The sequence below is a fragment of the Sinohyriopsis cumingii genome, chromosome 1 (assembly GCF_028554795.1).
Source record: "Sinohyriopsis cumingii isolate HCF-2022 chromosome 1, ASM2855479v2, whole genome shotgun sequence".
NCBI lineage: Eukaryota > Metazoa > Mollusca > Bivalvia > Unionida > Unionidae > Sinohyriopsis > Sinohyriopsis cumingii.
Window position 1 is genome coordinate 156,944,656 of NC_142961.1, and position 20,133 is coordinate 156,964,788.

The following is a 20,133-nucleotide window of genomic DNA, read 5'->3' on the forward strand; positions in this document are numbered from 1 at the left end:
CAGGTGTATGATGCTGCAACAGATCAGGATCTTGTTCGCCATTTGACTTGACTTATATGCTAGTGTAGGGTATCTTATCTTGTTAATCTACATAACAAGATGTTAATGGAATTCAAAATGATAAATATCTGCAATATATTCCGTTTTATGAATCTAGTGTACAGAAAGCTTTAGCTTTGTTCACATTGAATGCTGTAGCATCAGATTGGAAACTTTCCCAGCATGCATAATTTCCTTGTGATCCCTACCCGATATTGAATATTGAGATTTGTAAATCAATACATCTGATTTCAGAATGGCTGGACTGCCCTCCACTTTTCAGCCAAGGCTGGTTACCTCAATGTGGTGAAATTATTGGTTGAGTCTGGTGCATCACCAAAGTTTGAAACCAAAGATGGCAAGGTCCCAATTTGTTATGCTGCAGCAGCCAATCATTCCAATGTTCTCAGCTATTTAATGAGGAAAGATCACAACACACAACACTTGATGGATGATAAAAAGGTAAATTTAAACATCAATGAATAGTTTTCTTTTCAGTTTTGAAAAATACTATTTCATACAACATTAGGCCATTCTCCATTGATTTTTAACTTGAGTATTTATGCGATTCAAGCTGTTTTATAAAATCAGATGTCTAGAACAAAATCCTTCTCATAAGTAATTTGTCTATAGATTTTATATTTGGAGAATTATTTTACATTAACTGCCATACACAGCTGAATAGCCTAAAATATCTGATTTTGTTAAAACTTGAGAGAATTTTTGTTCTCAGACAATTCCTTCAATTTTAATTTTTTTTCTTTTGTTGTGATAATTGTTTGAAGTAAATGATGTTTGGCTCTGGGTCAACTTCTATTAATAATGTTCATGGTCATTGACCTGGTTTGGTATGCCCTACTTAAATTCCACAGCCATTGCAAGTTGATATCCACTTCGTTTTGGACAATCACCATGTCTCAAAATGCCACAGCCAAGAAATTCCTGCCTTTATCTCTACCTCACTGATAAGGAGAGTTGAAAACAATAATGGAATATATTGACAATATAAGATGGTAAATCTGAAGCCAGAACTTTAATCATTTTACTATTTACTTATCATGGTTTATATTTTGCCCAACTGTAACACATTCTTAAATTATAGCTAAAAATGAGGTGGGTGAACAGGTCATACAGTCTCTGTAGCAGTGGCATTGTAGGCAGTGACATTATAGGCAGTGGCTTTGTAGGCAGTGACATTATAGGCAGTGGCATTGTAGGTGGTGGCATTATAGGCAGTGGCATTGTAGGCAGTGGCATTGTAGGTGGTGGCATTATAGGCAGTGGCATTGTAGGCAGTGGCATTGTAGGTGGTGGCATTATAGGCAGTGGCATTGTAGGCAGTGGCATTGTAGGTGGTGGCATTATAGGCAGTGGCATTGTAGGCAGTGGCATTGTAAGTGGTGGCATTATAGGCAGTGGCATTGTAGGCAGTGACATTATAGGCAGTGGCATTGTAAGTGGTGGCATTGTAGGCAGTGGCATTGTAAGTGGTGGCATTGTAGGCAGTGACATTGTAAGTGGTGGCATTGTAGGTGGTGGCCTTATAGGCAGTGGCATTGTAAGTGGTGGCATTGTAGGCAGTGACATTGTAAGTGGTGGCATTGTAGGCAGTGACATTGTAAGTGGTGGCATTGTAGGCAGTGATATTGTAAGTGGTGGCATTGTAGGCAGTGACATTATAGGTTGTGGCATTGTAAATGTTGGCATTATAGGCAGTGGCATTGTAAGTGGTGGCATTGTAAGCAGTGGCATTGTAGGTGGTGGAATTGTACGCAGTGGCATTGTAGGTGGTGGCATTGTAGGCAGCTGCATTGTAGGTGGTGGAATTATTTCCCTATTTCACTGTATTTACATTTTATTGCAAACCAGTTTTGACATTTGTAACACAATCTGTTTCAATTGATCGATTGGTTTAGATGGCAGTTGGACTGGACTATCTGTTTACATTGATAGATTGGTTTAGATGTCGTTGGATTGGACTGTCTGTTTACATTGACCTATTAGATTAGATGGCAGTTGGATTGGGCTGTCTGTTTACATTGATCAATTGGTTTATATGGCAGTTGGATTGGACTATCTGTTTACATTGACCTGTTAGATTAGATGGCATTTGGATTGGACTCTGTTTACATTTATTGATTGGTTTCGATGGCAGTTGGATTGTGGACTGTCTGTTTACATTGATTGGTTTAGATGGCATTTGGATTGGACTGTCTATTTACATTGATTGGTTTAGATGGCATTTGGATTGGACTGTCTGTTTACATTGATTGGTTTAGATGGCAGTTGGATTGGACTGTCTATTTACATTAATTGATTTATTAGACGGCTGTTGGATTTGACTATCTGTTTAACGTTAACCAATTTGTTTGGTTAAATTGATCTCTTAGTTTAGATGGCAGTTGGATTGGATTGTTTTGCCTTTTTGATGCTGTTTTATCAATGTATTTTCAAATGTAAAAAGTAAAAATTGGGAAAAGCATTATTTTTAAATAATCACTTTAGTTATAAATAATGTGCAAAGAAACTTCATGGTACAAAATATAGTATAAAAAATAATTATGATTTTTACAAACTGTTGTACAAAGGATCATTGTGGGATAAATTAGTCAGTATGGTGATATTGGCAAGAATTATGATCAGCCTTCTAAAAATTGTAAATCCATATTAAATCTCAGCTTACTAAAGGTTGTAAATCCATATTAAATCTCAGCTTACTAAAGGTTGTAAATCCATATTAAATCTCAGCTTACTAAAGGTTGTAAATCTATATTAAAACTAAAGTAGTTTTTTTATATTATAATCGACCAGATGTTGCATTGTTTTCACAAACTTAAAATCTAACTTATTTCTTCATAGAGAGTGTAGAAATCATCGATGAAACATTTATAAAAACGTTTGTAAAGCATTTATTCAAATCTCATAATAGTTAATTTCAAAACAGGCATATAAGAAATCTATACATTGAATCTTTCCAAACGGTTTTATGTATAGTCATACATTTTTGGAACTTAAGCTTTAAAATATACGTGTGATAGTTGCTTTTTTTATTTCACTCTGTTGAACATCTTTAATCTGATTCACCAAGATAAATCAAAGGTCAAGGACGTTTAGATGGATATTGTGTTCCTTTAAATAATTAAATGGTTTACTTCCGTTACTTATCGAGAAATGATAAAAATTCAGATTCAGCAATCAAAAGGTGTAACTTCAATATGGTTACTTGTTTGAGAATCAATAACAATTCAAATTCACTGACCAAATGTTGCACTTCAAATACAGTTATTCATTGGAAAATCAATTAAAAATGGAATTCAATAATTTAATGGTGTACTTCGAATATGGTTACCTATTGGAGAATAAATAAAAACTTGAATTGACTGAACAAATGGCATACTTCAAAAATATGTTTACTTATTGGAGAAACAATAAAAACAAAAATTTAATGAGATCACTGTACCATGAAATTGAAATTTCTCCTTTGTTAGACGAACACTTGAAGTCTATTGTGAATTGTTATTTTCTGCAAAAAGAGAGCAGCAGAGATGACTTATGAAAACAAACTCCACTTTAGCTGTAATATAAGTTTATGAGGAAAACATACTTTGGATCATAATCTGATTAAATTAAAGCTACATCATATAGTGTGACCCCACTATAATATGATGGTTGGGGTCCATGAAACTCAACCTTGTTATGTACCGAACCATATTATAATCACCCAGATCAGTTAGCAGATGAAAATAATGGAAGTATCAGAAAAATGGCCCAAAGGGAGGGTGTAATAAAAGCAGGTGCAAAAAATACATGCTTTTTGATCAATGAAGACAAAACTAGTCTGAAATACGCATATATTGACAACTTACATGCATGCAGTACAATCCATAATGCGTTAAGTACTATAGAATATGACCAACTCTATGAATTCAAGTATAGGTCACATGTTATAAAATGTATGAATCAGTCACATCCCATTAGAAAATGCAACATAAAATGGCAGTCCTCATCTGATCTATATCCCACTTATAAAAATGGTACTTATACTTACAGCTGCCTCGTTTGGCATTCAGCATTAAGATTTAAGATGTTAGTATTAGGACTGGCTGGCCTGGTGTCAGGATAATGTGGCTGGGTGGGACATCATGTTACATGTCTACAGCATTATGCCTCAGTGCTAAACATCACTTTAAACTGCCACACTGCAGACATCGTAGCTATATGACTGAACATTTTTTAAAGCAATGTTAAAATTCAAATCACACCCACACACCCACTGATCTAAAGCCCATTGTCAACAAGTATGTGTCACTAAACAATTCACTACAATATTGTCACCAGTAGTAAGTGGCAATAATTATTTACATGCAACATGTACATGTACTTAAATTGGCCTAGTGTTTGGTCAGCTGGAGACAGCAATCATCTTGCCAAGGTTACCTGTCAATGAAGTTAATCATAGGGAAATAAAATCATGTGAACAAATTAAAACATTTATGAAGCAACTTTGCGATATGTCCCACCTTCAGTCAACGTGACAGCCACATATTTATCGTAAGATTGGAAATTTAATTTTGTGTTTTATGCAGTCATTGGTAGTGATCATAAGCATAAACCTGAAGAAAGGAAACATTTCAAGGCACAATAACAATCCATCAGATTTCATTGCTTTTTTAAGTTTGGTGCTGACTTCCTTTGATGAAAGATGCTTTGTTTTTATTGAAGATTGTAGTCAGCTTGCTTTGATTAAGGGTGTATGTATTATTGAAGTGACCGCTAATGAGCGACTTTGGAGGACAAAACAAATGCCAGTTTGTTATTGTGGCAGCAATACTATTAAAAAATATAAGATTGATTGGGACTGATTTTCAAATCATTTGCTTAATACTTAGAATGACTGATACTTCAATGATAACCAGTTATCTTAGACATTTCAGCAAAACTATTTTTCTGGACACATTTTAAAAGAAAGAAGGAATTAGCTTTTGTTTGGTCAATTGTAGCCATTCCTGTTCCAGCCTTTAAAGGTTCTACGATTGTAGATAGTCCGGTAGCATGACTATTTGAGAGTAACGCAGCATACTGTATGCAGGCAAGATGTCAGCGTAAATGGATTATGATATAACAAAGAACTGTTCAGATGGTTTGTCAATATGAACAAAGGATTTGTTTATGTAACAATAGATGGAGTCCAGTGCATTTTATATCCAAATCTGCGGTTTCCTTTCACATGCCTTTGAATTTCTCCACTCCAAACCCAAAATATATATACAAGTTTAAACAGCTAACAATGTTGTCGCAGAAAATAATAATGGTGTAATTTTTTGCCAATAAGGAAACAAAATTGCAATTTGCAACATAGGTGAGGCCCATTGTTATCCATGAATAAACTTTTCACACGTTACTCTTCATACTTTTATGATTAGAAGCAATAAAAGATTTTCATGTACGAGAAAAATACAGGTATATAAGATTTCAGGAGCCACGCCACAACCGTCTTGCTTAGAATTCATTCGCAATCTCTTCTTCACAATTATAATAACTTTTTATGCATTATTTTTTGTACTTCTAAGATGGAAAAAAAACTGTTTCATGTAGTAGATGAATACAAGCATACGAAATATCGGTAGCCATGCCACGATTGCGTTATATCCGAATTCTTGTTTTAAGTGAGTGTGCTATATTAGGGTCAAACTTGTATTAGGTCTGTAGAGATCTGATGAATCACTCTGAAATAGGTCTGTAGAGATCTGATAAATCACACTGAAACAGACCTGTAGAGATCTGATAAATTGCATTGAAACAGACCTGTAGAGATCTAATAAACCGCATTGAAACATTCCTGTTGAGATCTGATAAATCACACTGAAATAGGTCTGTAGAGATCTGATAAATCACGCTGAAACAGACCTGTAGAGATCTGATAAATCACTCTGAAATAGGTCTGTAGAGATCTGATAAATCGCTTTGAAACAGACCTGTAGAGATCTGATAAATCGCTTTGAAACAGACCTGTAGAGATCTGATAAATCACTCTGAAACAGACCTGTAGAGATCTGATAAATCGCATTGAAACAGACCTGTAGAGATCTGATAAATCACACTGAAATAGGTCTGTAGAGATCTGATAAATCACACTGAAACAGACCTGTAGAGATCTGATAAATCACACTGAAACAGACCTGTAGAGATCTGATAAATTGCATTGAATCATTCCTGTTGAGATCTGATAAATCACACTGAAATTGGTCTGTAGAGATCTGATAAATCACACTGAAACAGACCTGTAGAGATCTGATAAATCACTCTGAAATAGGACTGTAGAGATCTGATAAATCACTCTGAAATAGGTCTGTAGAGATCTGATAAATCACTTTGAAACAGACCTGTAGAGATCTGATAAATCACACTGAAACAGACCTGTAGAGACCTGATAAATCGCATTGAAATAGACCTGTAGAGATCTGATAAATCACTCTGAAATAGGTCTGTAGAGATCTGATGAATCACATTGAAACATTCCTGTTGAGATCTGATAAATCACTCTGAAATAGTTCTGTAGAGATCTGATAAATCACACTGAAATTGGTCCGTAGAGATCTGATAAATCACACTGAAACAGACATGTAGAGATCTCATATATTGCATTGAAACAGACCTGTAGAGATCTGATAAATCACACTGAAATTGGTCTGTTGAGATCTGATAAATCACACTGAAACAGACCTGTAGAGATCTGATAAATCGCATTGAAAAGACCTGTACAGATCTGATAAATTGCATTGAAATTGGCCTGTAGAGATATGATAAATCACACTGAAACAGACCTGTAGAGATCTGATAAATCGCATTGAAACATTCCTGTTGAGATCTGATAAATCACACTGAAATAGGTTTGTAGAGATCTGATAAATCACACTGAAACAGACCTGTAGAAATCTGATAAATCACTCTGAAATAGGTCTGTAGAGATCTGATAAATCACACTGAAATAGACATGTAGAGATCTGATAAATCACACTGAAACAGACCTGTAGAGACCTGATAAATTGCATTGAAACAGACCTGTAGAGATCTGATAAATCACACTGAAATTGGTCTGTAGAGATTTGTTAAATCACACTGAAACAGACCTGTAGAGATCTGATAAATCACTCTGAAATAGGTCTGTAGAGATCTGATGAATCACACTGAAACAGACCTGTAGAGATCTGATAAATCGCATTGAAACAGACCTGAAGAGATCTGATAAATCACACTAAAATTGGTCTGTAGAATCTGATAAATCACATTGAAACATTTCTGTTGAGATCTAATAAATCACTCTGAAATAAGTCTGTAGAGATCTGATAAATCACTCTGAAATAGGTCTTTAGAGATCTGACAAATCGCATTGAAACAGACCTGTAGAGATCTGATAAATCACACTGAAATTGGTCTGTAGAGATCTGACAAATCACACTGAAACAGACCTGTAGAGATCTGATAAATTACACTGAAATAGGCCTTCAGAGATCTGATAAATCACAATGAAACAGACCTGTAGAGATCTGATAAATCACACTGAAATAGATCTGTAGAGATCTGATAAATCTCTCTGAAATAGGTCTGTAGAGATCTGATAAATCGCATTGAAACATATCTGTAGAGATCTGATAAATTGCATTGAAACAGACCTGTAGAGATCTGATAAATCACACTGAAATTGGACTGTAGAGATCTGATAAATCACTCTGAAATAGGTCTGTAGAGATCTGATAAATCAAACTGAAATAGGCCTGTAGAGATCTGATAAATCACTCTGAAATAGGTCTGTAGAGATCTGATAAATCGCATTGAAACAGACCTGTAGAGATCTGATAAATCACTGTGAAACAGACCTGTAGAGATCTGACAAATTGCATTGAAACAGACCTGTAGAGATCTGATAAATCACACTGAAATTGGCCTGTAGAGATCTGATAAATCACACTGAAATTGGTCTGTAGAGATCTGATAAATCACACTGAAACAGAACTGTAGAAATCTGATAAATCACTCTGAAATAGGTCTGTAGAGATCTGATAAATCACACTGAAACAGACATGTAGAGATCTGATAAATCACACTGAAACAGACCTGTAGAGACCTGATAAATTGCATTGAAACAGACCTGTAGAGATCTGATAAATCACACTGAAATTGGTCTGTAGAGATTTGTTAAATCACACTGAAACAGACCTGTAGAGATCTGATAAATCACTCTGAAATAGGTATGTAGAGATCTGATGAATCACACTGAAACAGACCTGTAGAGATCTGATAAATCGCATTGAAACAGACCTGAAGAGATCTGATAAATCACACTGAAATTGGTCTGTAGAATCTGAAAAATCACATTGAAACATTTCTGTTGAGATCTGATAAATCACTCTGAAATAGGTCTGTAGAGATCTGATAAATCACTCTGAAATAGGTCTTTAGAGATCTGATAAATCGCATTGAAACAGACCTGTAGAGATCTGATAAATCACACTGAAATTGGTCTGTAGAGATCTGACAAATCACACTGAAACAGACCTGTAGAGATCTGATAAATTACACTGAAATAGGCCTTCAGAGATCTGATAAATCACAATGAAACAGACCTGTAGAGATCTGATAAATCACTCTGAAATAGATCTGTAGAGATCTGATAAATCTCTCTGAAATAGGTCTGTAGAGATCTGATAAATCGCATTGAAACATATCTGTAGAGATCTGATAAATCGCATTGAAACAGACCTGTAGAGATCTGATAAATCACACTGAAATTGGACTGTAGAGATCTGATAAATCACTCTGAAATAGGTCTGTAGAGATCTGATAAATCACACTGAAATAGGCCTGTAGAGATCTGATAAATCACTCTGAAATAGGTCTGTAGAGATCTGATAAATCGCATTGAAACAGACCTGTAGAGATCTGATAAATCACTGTGAAACAGACCTGTAGAGATCTGACAAATCGCATTGAAACAGACCTGTAGAGATCTGATAAATCACACTGAAATTGGCCTGTAGAGATCTGATAAATCACACTGAAATTGGTCTGTAGAGATCTGATAAATCACACTGAAACAGGCCTGTAGAGATCTTTAAATCTGTTTAAACTGGCCCATTTTGTCAAATCACCAAGCTGTGCCACATTAATTTTGGCATTACATGACTAAAATTGCAAGCTATTGTTAAAGGAATCTAAGTATACCATTTGTTCTAGCACCAAGTGCACATTACATTGTCCGAGATCTGCTGACATGTAATATGCTTGCAGTTTGACAGGAATTATCAGTAGAACAAGCAATATAGTCTCTGCTTGTGTACTGTGTGATGGTAGATCAGGATCTAAGTTTTTTGTCGTTGGACCCTATCCTATAAGAGAGTGGATATTTCTATGCATGACATTTTTACTGGACATTGTAAATTGTGTAAATATTAGAATGCAAGTTGATGCAGTACCATATTTACTTGCTAATATGACTAGTCCAGCTGCAAACTGCACAAACCCAGATCTGCCATCACATAATACGCTAGCATATGTGGGTCTGTGCAGTTTGCTAGGAATAATCAGAAGAACAAAACAACAAAGACCTTGATCTGCAGGCATATTATGCTACCATAGATCAGGATCTTTGTTATTTGCAGTTTGACTCGTCTTATAAGCGAGCATAGATGGCATGTTGCAACTGAATCTTTAGATGTGATTACAAGTTCTGTCTTTGCTTGTCTTTGATACTGAAGAAATATTGCTCAAAGACTTACACTTGTTATGTATTCCTTTACAGATAAAATAAATATGCTAGCGCACTCAGCTTGCAAATTGTTTATAATTTTGGAAATAATCCTAGCATTTCTTATGCTTTAAAATAGGACTTCCTTGAAAGTAATTTGAAGCTAATTTTATTTTGAGCTAAAGCTGCTGTTACGTTTCATCACATGGCATATTTTTTAGCCAGTGTGTGGAATTCATAAGGAATTTAATATGTACTTAACGCCATTGGAGGCAAAATGTCTCATTAATATGTAAGCAGAACCATATATCAGTGTATAATAAGGATAACGAGATTAGATGTAATTTTATTTTATGTATTTAAATAATTTTTTATGTCAAAGTTCCAAATATTTTATATATTTGGTCAAAGGTTTTATTAAGTCAGATATGTAATTGCAGAAATTCATACTTTTATTAATGTACATAACATATTTTGTGATGCTTCAAGTTTATTCCATACCCAAAACAAGCAGGTCTTTTAATTGTCTTTACCATTTGTAAGGTGAAGAATTACATGATTTTAGGAGATGAGTTTGATTTTCAAAGCCTTAAATATACATTTTCGCTATGTACTAACAAGTCTTCGAACATTGGACAGTTTATACTGATGATATTTCATTTGAAGGAGGTGCTTTATCTGGGTATAATTAGCATGAATAAATATTTTTTCATGTCATAACTTTCTGCAAGAAACAGTAGTATCATTTGGAAGCGTTTGGACTTTACTACTGATATTTACTACTTGACATTTCCTTAAATCACACACGAGTGTATGATTTAATGAAGTATACATGAACCCAAAGTGAACCTCCCCCTCCCACTCCGTAAGCTAAGTTACTCCACAGTCATGTCAATGCACTGATAAACATGCTAAAGAGATTGATATACAATGGCAAAAAGTTACTGTAATTTATCTGTTTGTAACTCAATCACCAGTTTTGGATCTCTAACACCTTTGTTCCATATCTGTGCACAAAGTCGTCAGTGTTTTTCCATTTCTGACAACACAATCTTGAATGCATCTCTGATAATTGTTTATTTTCTATGGCTCCTGAGTAAATTGTATTAATTGGATTCAGATGTGTTTGTGCTGCAGTGAGGGAGGTGCTTGTATGTCCTCTAAGTTTTTGCTCATTGTTGCCCCTGAGGCGAAACTCATTAAACTCCTGCTCAACACATGATAAAGGTACGTAGTGCTTATGGCAAGCAAAGATGGGTAGATGGCTGTCGCCCGCACTAGTGTAGGAAGGGACCATGTGGGGCTCTTCCCTGGCTGCACGCTTTTCTGTTCAGTCAAAACCAATGCCACCAAGATTGTTGTACTGTAGTGCAAGTTTGCCCTCTGTTGTAGATTTTGGAACCCCAGAACTTCCAAAAGGTTTCTGTCGGTTGGGTCACAGAGAAGAAACTTCCAGAACACCTTCTTTGCTCAAACCTCATAGCTGGCCTCTACAAGGCATGTTTGGCATGAAACCCCACAATAATGCTTTCCGCCTTGACCCGCTGCTGTGCAACCTCATCGCTCCAGTTATTTTCATGTACCCGGTAACAACATGCTCTATATGTCTCGCATACACTGTAGATTCAGCGCAGACTGTTTGTGTTGTTTCGACTTCTTCCATCAGAAATGTCAAAAGGCTTTCGGTCTGCATTCCATATCTTTTGATTCCATAAAAAAATGCATGTGTTTGCTTGATACCATTGTGCAATTGTACTTTGGGTTCTGGGTCACCAGCTGGATGTCAAGGATGAGGCTTTACTCTGAATATATAGGTTGTGGAATCCTCTCTGGTCTTTGAGAATGTACATAGGTTTGGATGCACATCTGCTTCGTTCTGGCCGAGTACAATGGTATAGATTGGCAAACCTGCAAACCGAAATGAGGATGCCTACAGCTGCAGTACAGTTTGTTCTGTTTGCTGTAGTGTTGCAATATCCTGATCTGTTTACTTCAAAACTCAGTAGAATCGTCTGTTTCTGGTATTCCTCCAGCATATGGCATATGACATCTTTGTTGCCTTCAACAACAGAATCAGATTGCAATGGATGGATCTTGTCAGTGTTTGCTATTGAGATTGTGTGAGAATTCGAGCATCTGTTCCATAGTGTTTGTGGCGGTTGCTATAGTCACATCTTCTGCCAAAGACATATAAAGTGACTTCTATATGGCAGATCCCTAGTTTTTTCACCCCTGGGCTAGTGAATGTTGATTGTTTGTGCATTTTTTGAAGTATGCAACATTTTACCCAAACATTTTGTACACACCAGCACATGCCATTTGACATAAAGTTTGTTGAAAATTTTCCACCTGCAGAGACACTTTATTAGCCAGTCTTGATTCGATTTTCCAAAATGCTGTTTCAGGCATCTCCATTGTCAGTATCTCCGAACGCAAACGTGTATGTTTGGTACGTATTGTACCACTGCGTCACAGTCTAGGTAATCGGAGCAATATTTTGTCGCATCTGTTGCATATATACCAATTTTTCTGCATGGAGAGATCTAAGAAAACCTGGCAGCAACTGGAATAGTTCGGTGGTTGTAATATTGATTGTATCCACATTGCAGACTACAATCACAGCTAGGGTGGTTTTATTTTGGTTTTATCGATCTATATACATCAAGTATGTGTGCATACTTCTGCAAAATAACTGCAATTGTAGATCAGTATAGCTTTGGTGCAGTACCTCTGTAGGAGGTTATTAAAAAAATGCAAACATGGAGAGTGTTTTGCAAACCGTTGTTGGTTGCATCTGCATGAACATCAGAGAGTTGCATTTGCTACTGCTCATGCAGTGATATAGTAGATTCTGCAGTTTTGTATGCGATACTTGGCATTCGGAATGAAGAATCCATTGGTACATGTTGTTGAGGAAAATATCAGATACAGGTGTGAAGTTCAGTTCAAAGCCTGTCGGTGCGGCTTGTTGGCAATTATTCGCAAAATACAAATGTGTATGTTTGGTTATTGATGCTATTTGTGTCATCATTGCCTTGATGACTGTAAGGGTGGGTACTGTTAGAATTGTGAGCACGGCAATATCATGGTTACGCTAATCGGTATTGATATATGAGCTATGTCAATAGCAACCGGTGCCTATGGTGGAGCTGGTAAAGTATTTAAATATGACAAATTTGTATTTATTCGAAATTTCTCATGGCAATACAAATCAGTCTCAGTATGATTAGAAACTCCCCAAAGTTGCCTTTGAAGATAAAACTCTTATCACAGCTAAGTTCGAGACCGCATGGGCAAAAATGGAAAACCACTAACGACTTCATGCACAGATACGGAACCAAGTGTTAGAGATCCAAAGCTGGTAATTGAGTTATAAAAGGTGAAAGTTGAGCAACAACGTTTGCCAGTATATATCAATCTGCCCAGCATGTTGAGCCAGTGCATTGACATGATTGTGTGTAATAACTTATCTTATTGTGACCCATGATTGCAGGAGGAGATTCACCACAGGCTCATGTACATTTTCTTAAACCATACACTAGCTTGTGATATAAGAAAATGATATGGGGTATAAAAGGGTTTGCCTAATACCTGTAACAAAAATATCAAAGTCTCATAATGATGGTACTGAAACAGTAAGGAAAAGGTACTCAATAATTAAACCAAATGAAATATTAATTATTGATATACATATAGGATGCACATCAATAATGACTAAGGTACTTTCGTGGAAAGTCAGTATATTTGAAATTTCTGTGAAAAAGTGTTTCTTAATGTTTCAGTTTTACTTCTGAGATTATATTATGACATCATCTTTAAAACCTAGTGACTCAGAAGTTATTCTTACATGAAATAATTTTGTTAAAAAATCCATTGATTCATTGTATCTTAATTATTTCTTTACTCTTTACAAAATCCATTGATACATCATCTCCTAATTATTTATTTTAGTAGACTGAAAGTAAAGGTAAATTAATAAAATAAAATAAAAAACATTGTTTAGAAAGAAAATCTGCTTAAACTTCTTTTTTTTCCCAGTATATTCTCTATAGTTATGGAAGACTTTTCACAATTAGCAGAATAGTGCTCAAACATAGAAAGTTGCAAGGACATAAATATATATGTACTCAGCATCAATGCATAATATGCACTGATATTGGCAGCATGAATCGTTTTTAAAAAAATGAAGAAAATGTATCGAAGCAAGGATGTGCTGTACTTATGCACAATATGATATAATTTAGTTTTTTCCTGTCAAGGTTCAGTAAAAAATTATACAATTCATATTACAACTGTATCTAGCAGTTTTGGAAGAAAAATCGAGACCAGACTCTACTGTTCTTATTGTAATAGATTTTCCAAAATGGGTTTGTAAAGTTTTTTTTACCAGAAAAATCATGTAATGATATACATTTGTAACTTTTAAAAAAATGTACCGAAAGTGACATAAGTCTCCTTCTGCTTAAGCAGGCAGTACAAAATGGAAGTTTCAGCCCCACTGTTCAATGGTATTTGCGTAATTCACCATATTGATCACCGTAGCAGATAACACATTTCACGGACATCAACAATTTTATGATTTGTTGATAAGATGTTCAACATCTTTTTAATCATATTATGGTAATGTTCACAGACAAAACATATTATATCCCGTGATTTGTAAAGATATTCAAATGGAATTTAGTGGGCGTATACAAATTTATCATTGTTAATATGCACAAAATATAAGATTTTGGTTACTCATCTGTGCATTTGAAGTTAAACTAAAATTTACAATAGGTTCGCTTATCTTTTTTGATGATTTACAGAACATAAATTAATAACAATAAAAACTGAAGTTACCACGAGACTAATAATAGTTCTATATATCAAAGAAATTCTGTTTACTTGTATAATTTTATATTGGTTCTTTCCTTCGTTGATCCCTATATCGTGATTTTGTTTTATTTTGCAGTTTGTATTTGATCTTATGGTATGTGGGAAGCTACATAACAACCGTTGCATCGAAGAGTTTATCCTTCTTTCAACAGCTCCAGTTGATACTGCTGCAAAAATGTCCAAGAATTTTCGTGTCCTCGCCACTAAGGAAAAGGAGAGGTCACGTGACCTTATCTTGGCAGGGGACTATTGTGAGAGTATGGCTACTGAATTACTTGCTATAGCGGCAAGCGTGAACAATGCAGGACAACTATTAAAATCCTTGGACATCAGTGGAATCCCGTTCCTGGATGTCCTTATTGAAACGGAACAAAAGGAGGTGGTCGCCCATGCATCTGTACAGAGATACCTGACTGAGGTGTGGATGGGGAATTTAGGATGGTCAGCATGGAAAATAGTAATGCTCTTCATGCTTTTCCTGTTTGTCCCTGTCGTGTGGTTAATATTCTCGCTGCCACTTAAACATCGGTTCAATAGGATTCCTATTATGAAATTCATGGCCTACCTAGTATCTCATTTGTACTTGATGATTCTCTACTCCATCACAGTTGCCTATCCATTGGATCCTATTTGGAAGTCTGCATCGTTAATTCCTCACTGGTATGAATGGCTACTTCTGGCATGGCTGTCGGGACTTCTTGTGTCAGAATTGACGAATCCTGGTGATCGAGCTGGACTTGGCTGGTTAAAAGTGATTGTCCTTTGTATAAGTGCCGTGGGTATATTTTGTCACATAATAGCATTTGCTTTCTACGATGATGACCGTCTTACATTGTTGTATGTTAGAAACCAGTTTCTAGCAACTGCACTCCTGATGTGCTGTGTACAACTTCTGGACTTCTTGTCATTTCACCACCTTTTCGGTCCTTGGGCTATCATCATCAGGGACTTGTTGAAGGATCTGACCCGGTTCCTTGTGATCCTTCTGATATTTATGGCTGGTTTTACCCTGCATTTAGCAGCGATGTACCAACCTGTCTTTAAGCCCCCAACACCAGACCCAAGTCTTGGAGATGGAGTCGGAAATGGAGTTGAAGACACAGTCAGTACATCACCATTAGATACATTTGAGTTGTTGTTTTTTGCTTTATTTGGGCTGGTTGACCCAAATAGTCTTCCTGCCCTCTACAGAACACCATTTTGGGTGATCACATTGGTAAAAGTCGTGTTCGGTATCTACCTGATGGTGACATTAATTGTTCTGATTAATTTGCTCATCGCCATGATGTCTGACACATATCAAAGGATCCAGCAACAATCGGATGTTGAGTGGAAATTTGGCAGAGCCAAGTTAATAAGGAATATGAATAAGACGTCAGCTACCCCGTCACCTCTCAACTTGTTCACAAGGCTCTTTACATATTGCAGAGTGGCTTACAAACATAGAAGTAAGTGCTACTTGAAAATATAATGAAAATTTATTCATCACTGTTCAGTTCAAATTAGATATTTGCATGATATTCATAAGCTTTCAAGCAAAGACTATATTAGTTCTGCAGTCCATTCTTACTGACTAGTAATTTTTTTTTATGTATCATCATATAGGTGTGTGTGTGTGTGTGTGTGTGTGTGTGATTTTAGGTATTTGTTCACGGAACGTGTTTTGCAATCCATTGTTCTAAAAGAAAAATTAATTTCAGATGCCATTTTCGAAAACATTATCATTATTGTAGATATAATAGTTTGTGTTTGACTCTGTCAGCCATACTTACTGTTTTCACTATAACTATGATTTTCCAGAATTTAAACTGATATTTCTGTGTTAGTTTAGAGGCAGAGATATGTGGGTCATTTATTTTTTAAAATTAAACTACTATCTGTATTTCTGTAGGTAAACTGTGCACTGTTCATGCCCAGGCATACATTGATGATGAAGATGATGTTGATGCTCTTTCTGATTCAAGATCACTTGATCTCCTTGCACAAAGCTCTGCACAGTGGATTAGAAATGTCAGAAGGAATACCCAGGTTATGCCAGATGGTACTGTATTGTTTTTAGTTTATGCCTTTCACTGCCATGTGCTTCTTAGTCATTATGTACACTCACCATACATTTCATTACTTGTATGACTTGATGGGCATCTTTAGGCAAGACATGAAAGCAAACTTCTTATGATTTTTATCATAGTAATGTCAAAGAATGATGTACGAGAAAGGACAAGGACATTTTTCTTGGGTTGAGAACTCACATCACCTCTAAAACAGGAGGAGTCCTATTAAAAACTGCAATTATGATTAAAACAAAAACAAAATAGGGCAAAGTTATCCAAATACACACCAAGTAATTGTTAATCACTATAGGGTATCATATTACTGAATTATGTAATTAAATTTATTGAATATCATAAAAATGTACATGGACAGGGCAAAGACGGTACATACAAATTTTAAACTGACAATACTGGAAAATACTGAATGTTGATTAAAGATATATAAAAAATAAATGTATAAGAATTAGAAATGTCGCATTCTTTAAATGATGCAAATTAGTTTGTTTGTTTTTAAATGTCTGTTTGCACTCAGAGTCTCAATGAATCATGGCAAATGTTCAAAAATTCATATTGTCAACAAAAAGAAATTTGTTATTTATAACAGTGGTTCCCAACCGCCAGGTCGCAACCTAAATTAGGGTCGTGAGGACATTCTGGAGGGTTGCAGAGGGTCGCCGTATATTTTTTTTTGTGGTGTCCAAACTTATCAAAATCTAGTAACGGTGTTGTGAGAGTCAGGAAAAATAATTTTTAATCACGGCCACAAACTTGTTGGGAACTACTGATTTTATAACATATATTATTTCATTTAATAATGATGCAGAAAATTCTTTTGGAATACATATGTTTATGTACATATGGTAATTACTGGGCAAAAAGAAATGAATGAAGACATGCAATGACATTTTAAATCAACACTTAACTGGAAATTTCTTGTTTTCATTATTTTAATTTCATTGATATATGTTTTATCAAATCAATATGAGACATATGTAATTTTATGTATTGACAGTTGCTGCTTTTTAAAAAGCTCCGTAAAGATGTGCAATGACGCATAAAAACAGGAAAGATAGACAAAGACACACAAACACAGGAAAGATAAGCAAGACACACAAAGACAGGGCAAATACATGCAATGAGAGTGAAAAACGTTTTTGGATATTAAGTTACTGAGTTCTTTAAGTTTATTTAATATTGTTGAAACTATTTATCGTTAATCTAATAATTACTTATGAACTCGTCATATTTCATAGGTTTCCAATTAATATAACTTTATTTCTTTGTTATATTGACTTGTTGTTATTGTTTGTCCACAGTTTTTCTTTGTAGTTAATGCAGTGTTTTGAAATTTTGTCCTGCATGTACTTTTCATGATAGTTAAGAAATTTCGGTTGGCTGTGCTTTGAGCTTTATGTTTAGTTCTCCATTTCTTTCCATGAAAGTAGCCAAGTAACTTGCATGTGATCTCATGAACAATGTTATGTTCATACTCTCACTTTCATCTTGCAAGAGTTGTCTTTTCTTCCTTTTTTTGCCGTGATCAAATCTGTTTCCGGCATATCATAGTACTCATTGCCTGCACGATTAAGTTAAATAATGAAACATTTCCATTTAAAGATACATATTGTTACAATTTGCCGCAGGTCAAGTATTTACGTTAGTTTTTCAATTACAGTTGTCGTGAAACATTCAAAATGAAATTAACAAAATTTCATTTACGCATTTTGAAGTTCAAATCTTGTTTAATACGTTTTCCTGCTCATGAGAAATGTCAGTATGGGACAAACTCTATAGATGTTAGTGATAATTAGTTTTAGAAGAAGTACGGTAAAGGAGGATTAATTACGGATTATTTACAAAAGTGTTAGAGATTAAGTGGAATGCTATCATTAACTTTGAAGGTGTTAATCATTCATGGATAAAACTTTGGGGCTGTTAAGACTTCATGGATAAAATTCAGATATCTGTTTACAACCATTCTCATTGAGATTACACTAATGAAAGAAAAATGTACCCAATTAGTAGAATTTGGACTCCATTGGGGGTAAGTACTATTTTGTACCACGTGAATGTTATCTCCCAACAATTAACCAAAATGAAATCACTCCATCAACTGAAATTGTCAGAAGTTCTTTACATGTATATGCATTAACAGTCTTTAATTATAAAAAGTCATTTCTAAAGATTAAATTTTTCTTACGTTGGTCCATTACTTTAAAAATATATTTTGATATGGGCAATTATGCTTGGAATGGGCTGTGAGTATCACAAATTAAAATTTATAAAGGTCAATGGACACAATCATTAATGACACTAAATAAATGGGTGCTATGCAAAAGAAGATTCCATTGTTTTGACAAAATCACTTACCTATTAAATATTTAAAATAATTCATTACAGCGTTTAGTACAAATAAATATTTAAAACAGAATGATCAACACATAGAGAATGTAAACTTTTTTAGTTCTTATATATTTATTTTTATGAATTTTGTGTCAACATTAAATATATTTTCCACTATTGTAAGTATATGACGTATCTGCTCCGTCATTGCCCAGACTGTGTGTCTTTTACTGTCTGTGTGTGTCTTACTCCTTCTCTCAACACTTAGCACAGCTTTTATTTTTCCAAACCATACACAAGATTACATGTACAAATAATGACTTTATGAAAATGAAAGCGATACCAAACACAATTTGGAGTCAGGGTAAATACATTAGTGTGTCACTCATATTTTTATAAATTTGTCTCCATGTTTTATTCAGAACATTTTTAATATTGAAAGCTGTAAATTCAAACCTTACTTTCAGTTGCTGAATCAAGTAATACACATTAGCCACTAGAGACGGACTGCACAAACTAGTCCTGATTGTAAAACAAAACAAAAAATACTAGATGACGTCAGGAAACATTATTATCATAAATTATTAGACTACAAGAGAAACGAGTAATTTGCAAGAACAATACAGGGGTTAATTTTGTATGCATAAATTAAAACCAATTTCCAATACTCTGTATCTACACTAATACGGATTTACTGTGCTTGAATAAGTGCTACTGTGATATTGCATTGCTTCTCCTATGATCATTTATTTCATTTTGTTAATTCATTTGCTTATATCACTTGTTTGAATTCTGAGTTCTATTTTGGAAAATGTAGCCATTTAAGACTGTTGTTACATATAAACTATTTCACGTACAGAAATGGAAACAAAAAGGAGAATTACCAGCACATCATGAAGTCATACATAATATTGTATTACTTTCTTTATAAATCTATGGTCCACTTACTATTGGAGATGAAAACAGTACTACCAGTTTACAGTTTTGCCTGATATCTTGAGATGCTAGTAAAAAACTGGGATCAAGTTTTGTTTAAAGGTAAATCGATACTGCCTAATTAGAATTGACTTATATCAT

The 20,133-nt window shown here is 34.9% G+C and overlaps 1 protein-coding gene across 1 annotated transcript in view; it reads left to right on the forward strand.

Moving 5' to 3' along the window:
* Positions 1 to 20,133, forward strand: part of LOC149808210 (uncharacterized) — a 156,131-nt gene that overhangs the window by 134,674 nt on the left and 1,324 nt on the right. Inside the window, exons 26-28 of the mRNA XM_089965826.1 lie at positions 295 to 501; positions 14,739 to 16,110; positions 16,554 to 16,703. Of these exons, the coding sequence (XP_089821952.1) occupies positions 295 to 501; positions 14,739 to 16,110; positions 16,554 to 16,703 (1,729 nt within the window). The remainder of the gene's footprint in view (positions 1 to 294; positions 502 to 14,738; positions 16,111 to 16,553; positions 16,704 to 20,133) is intronic.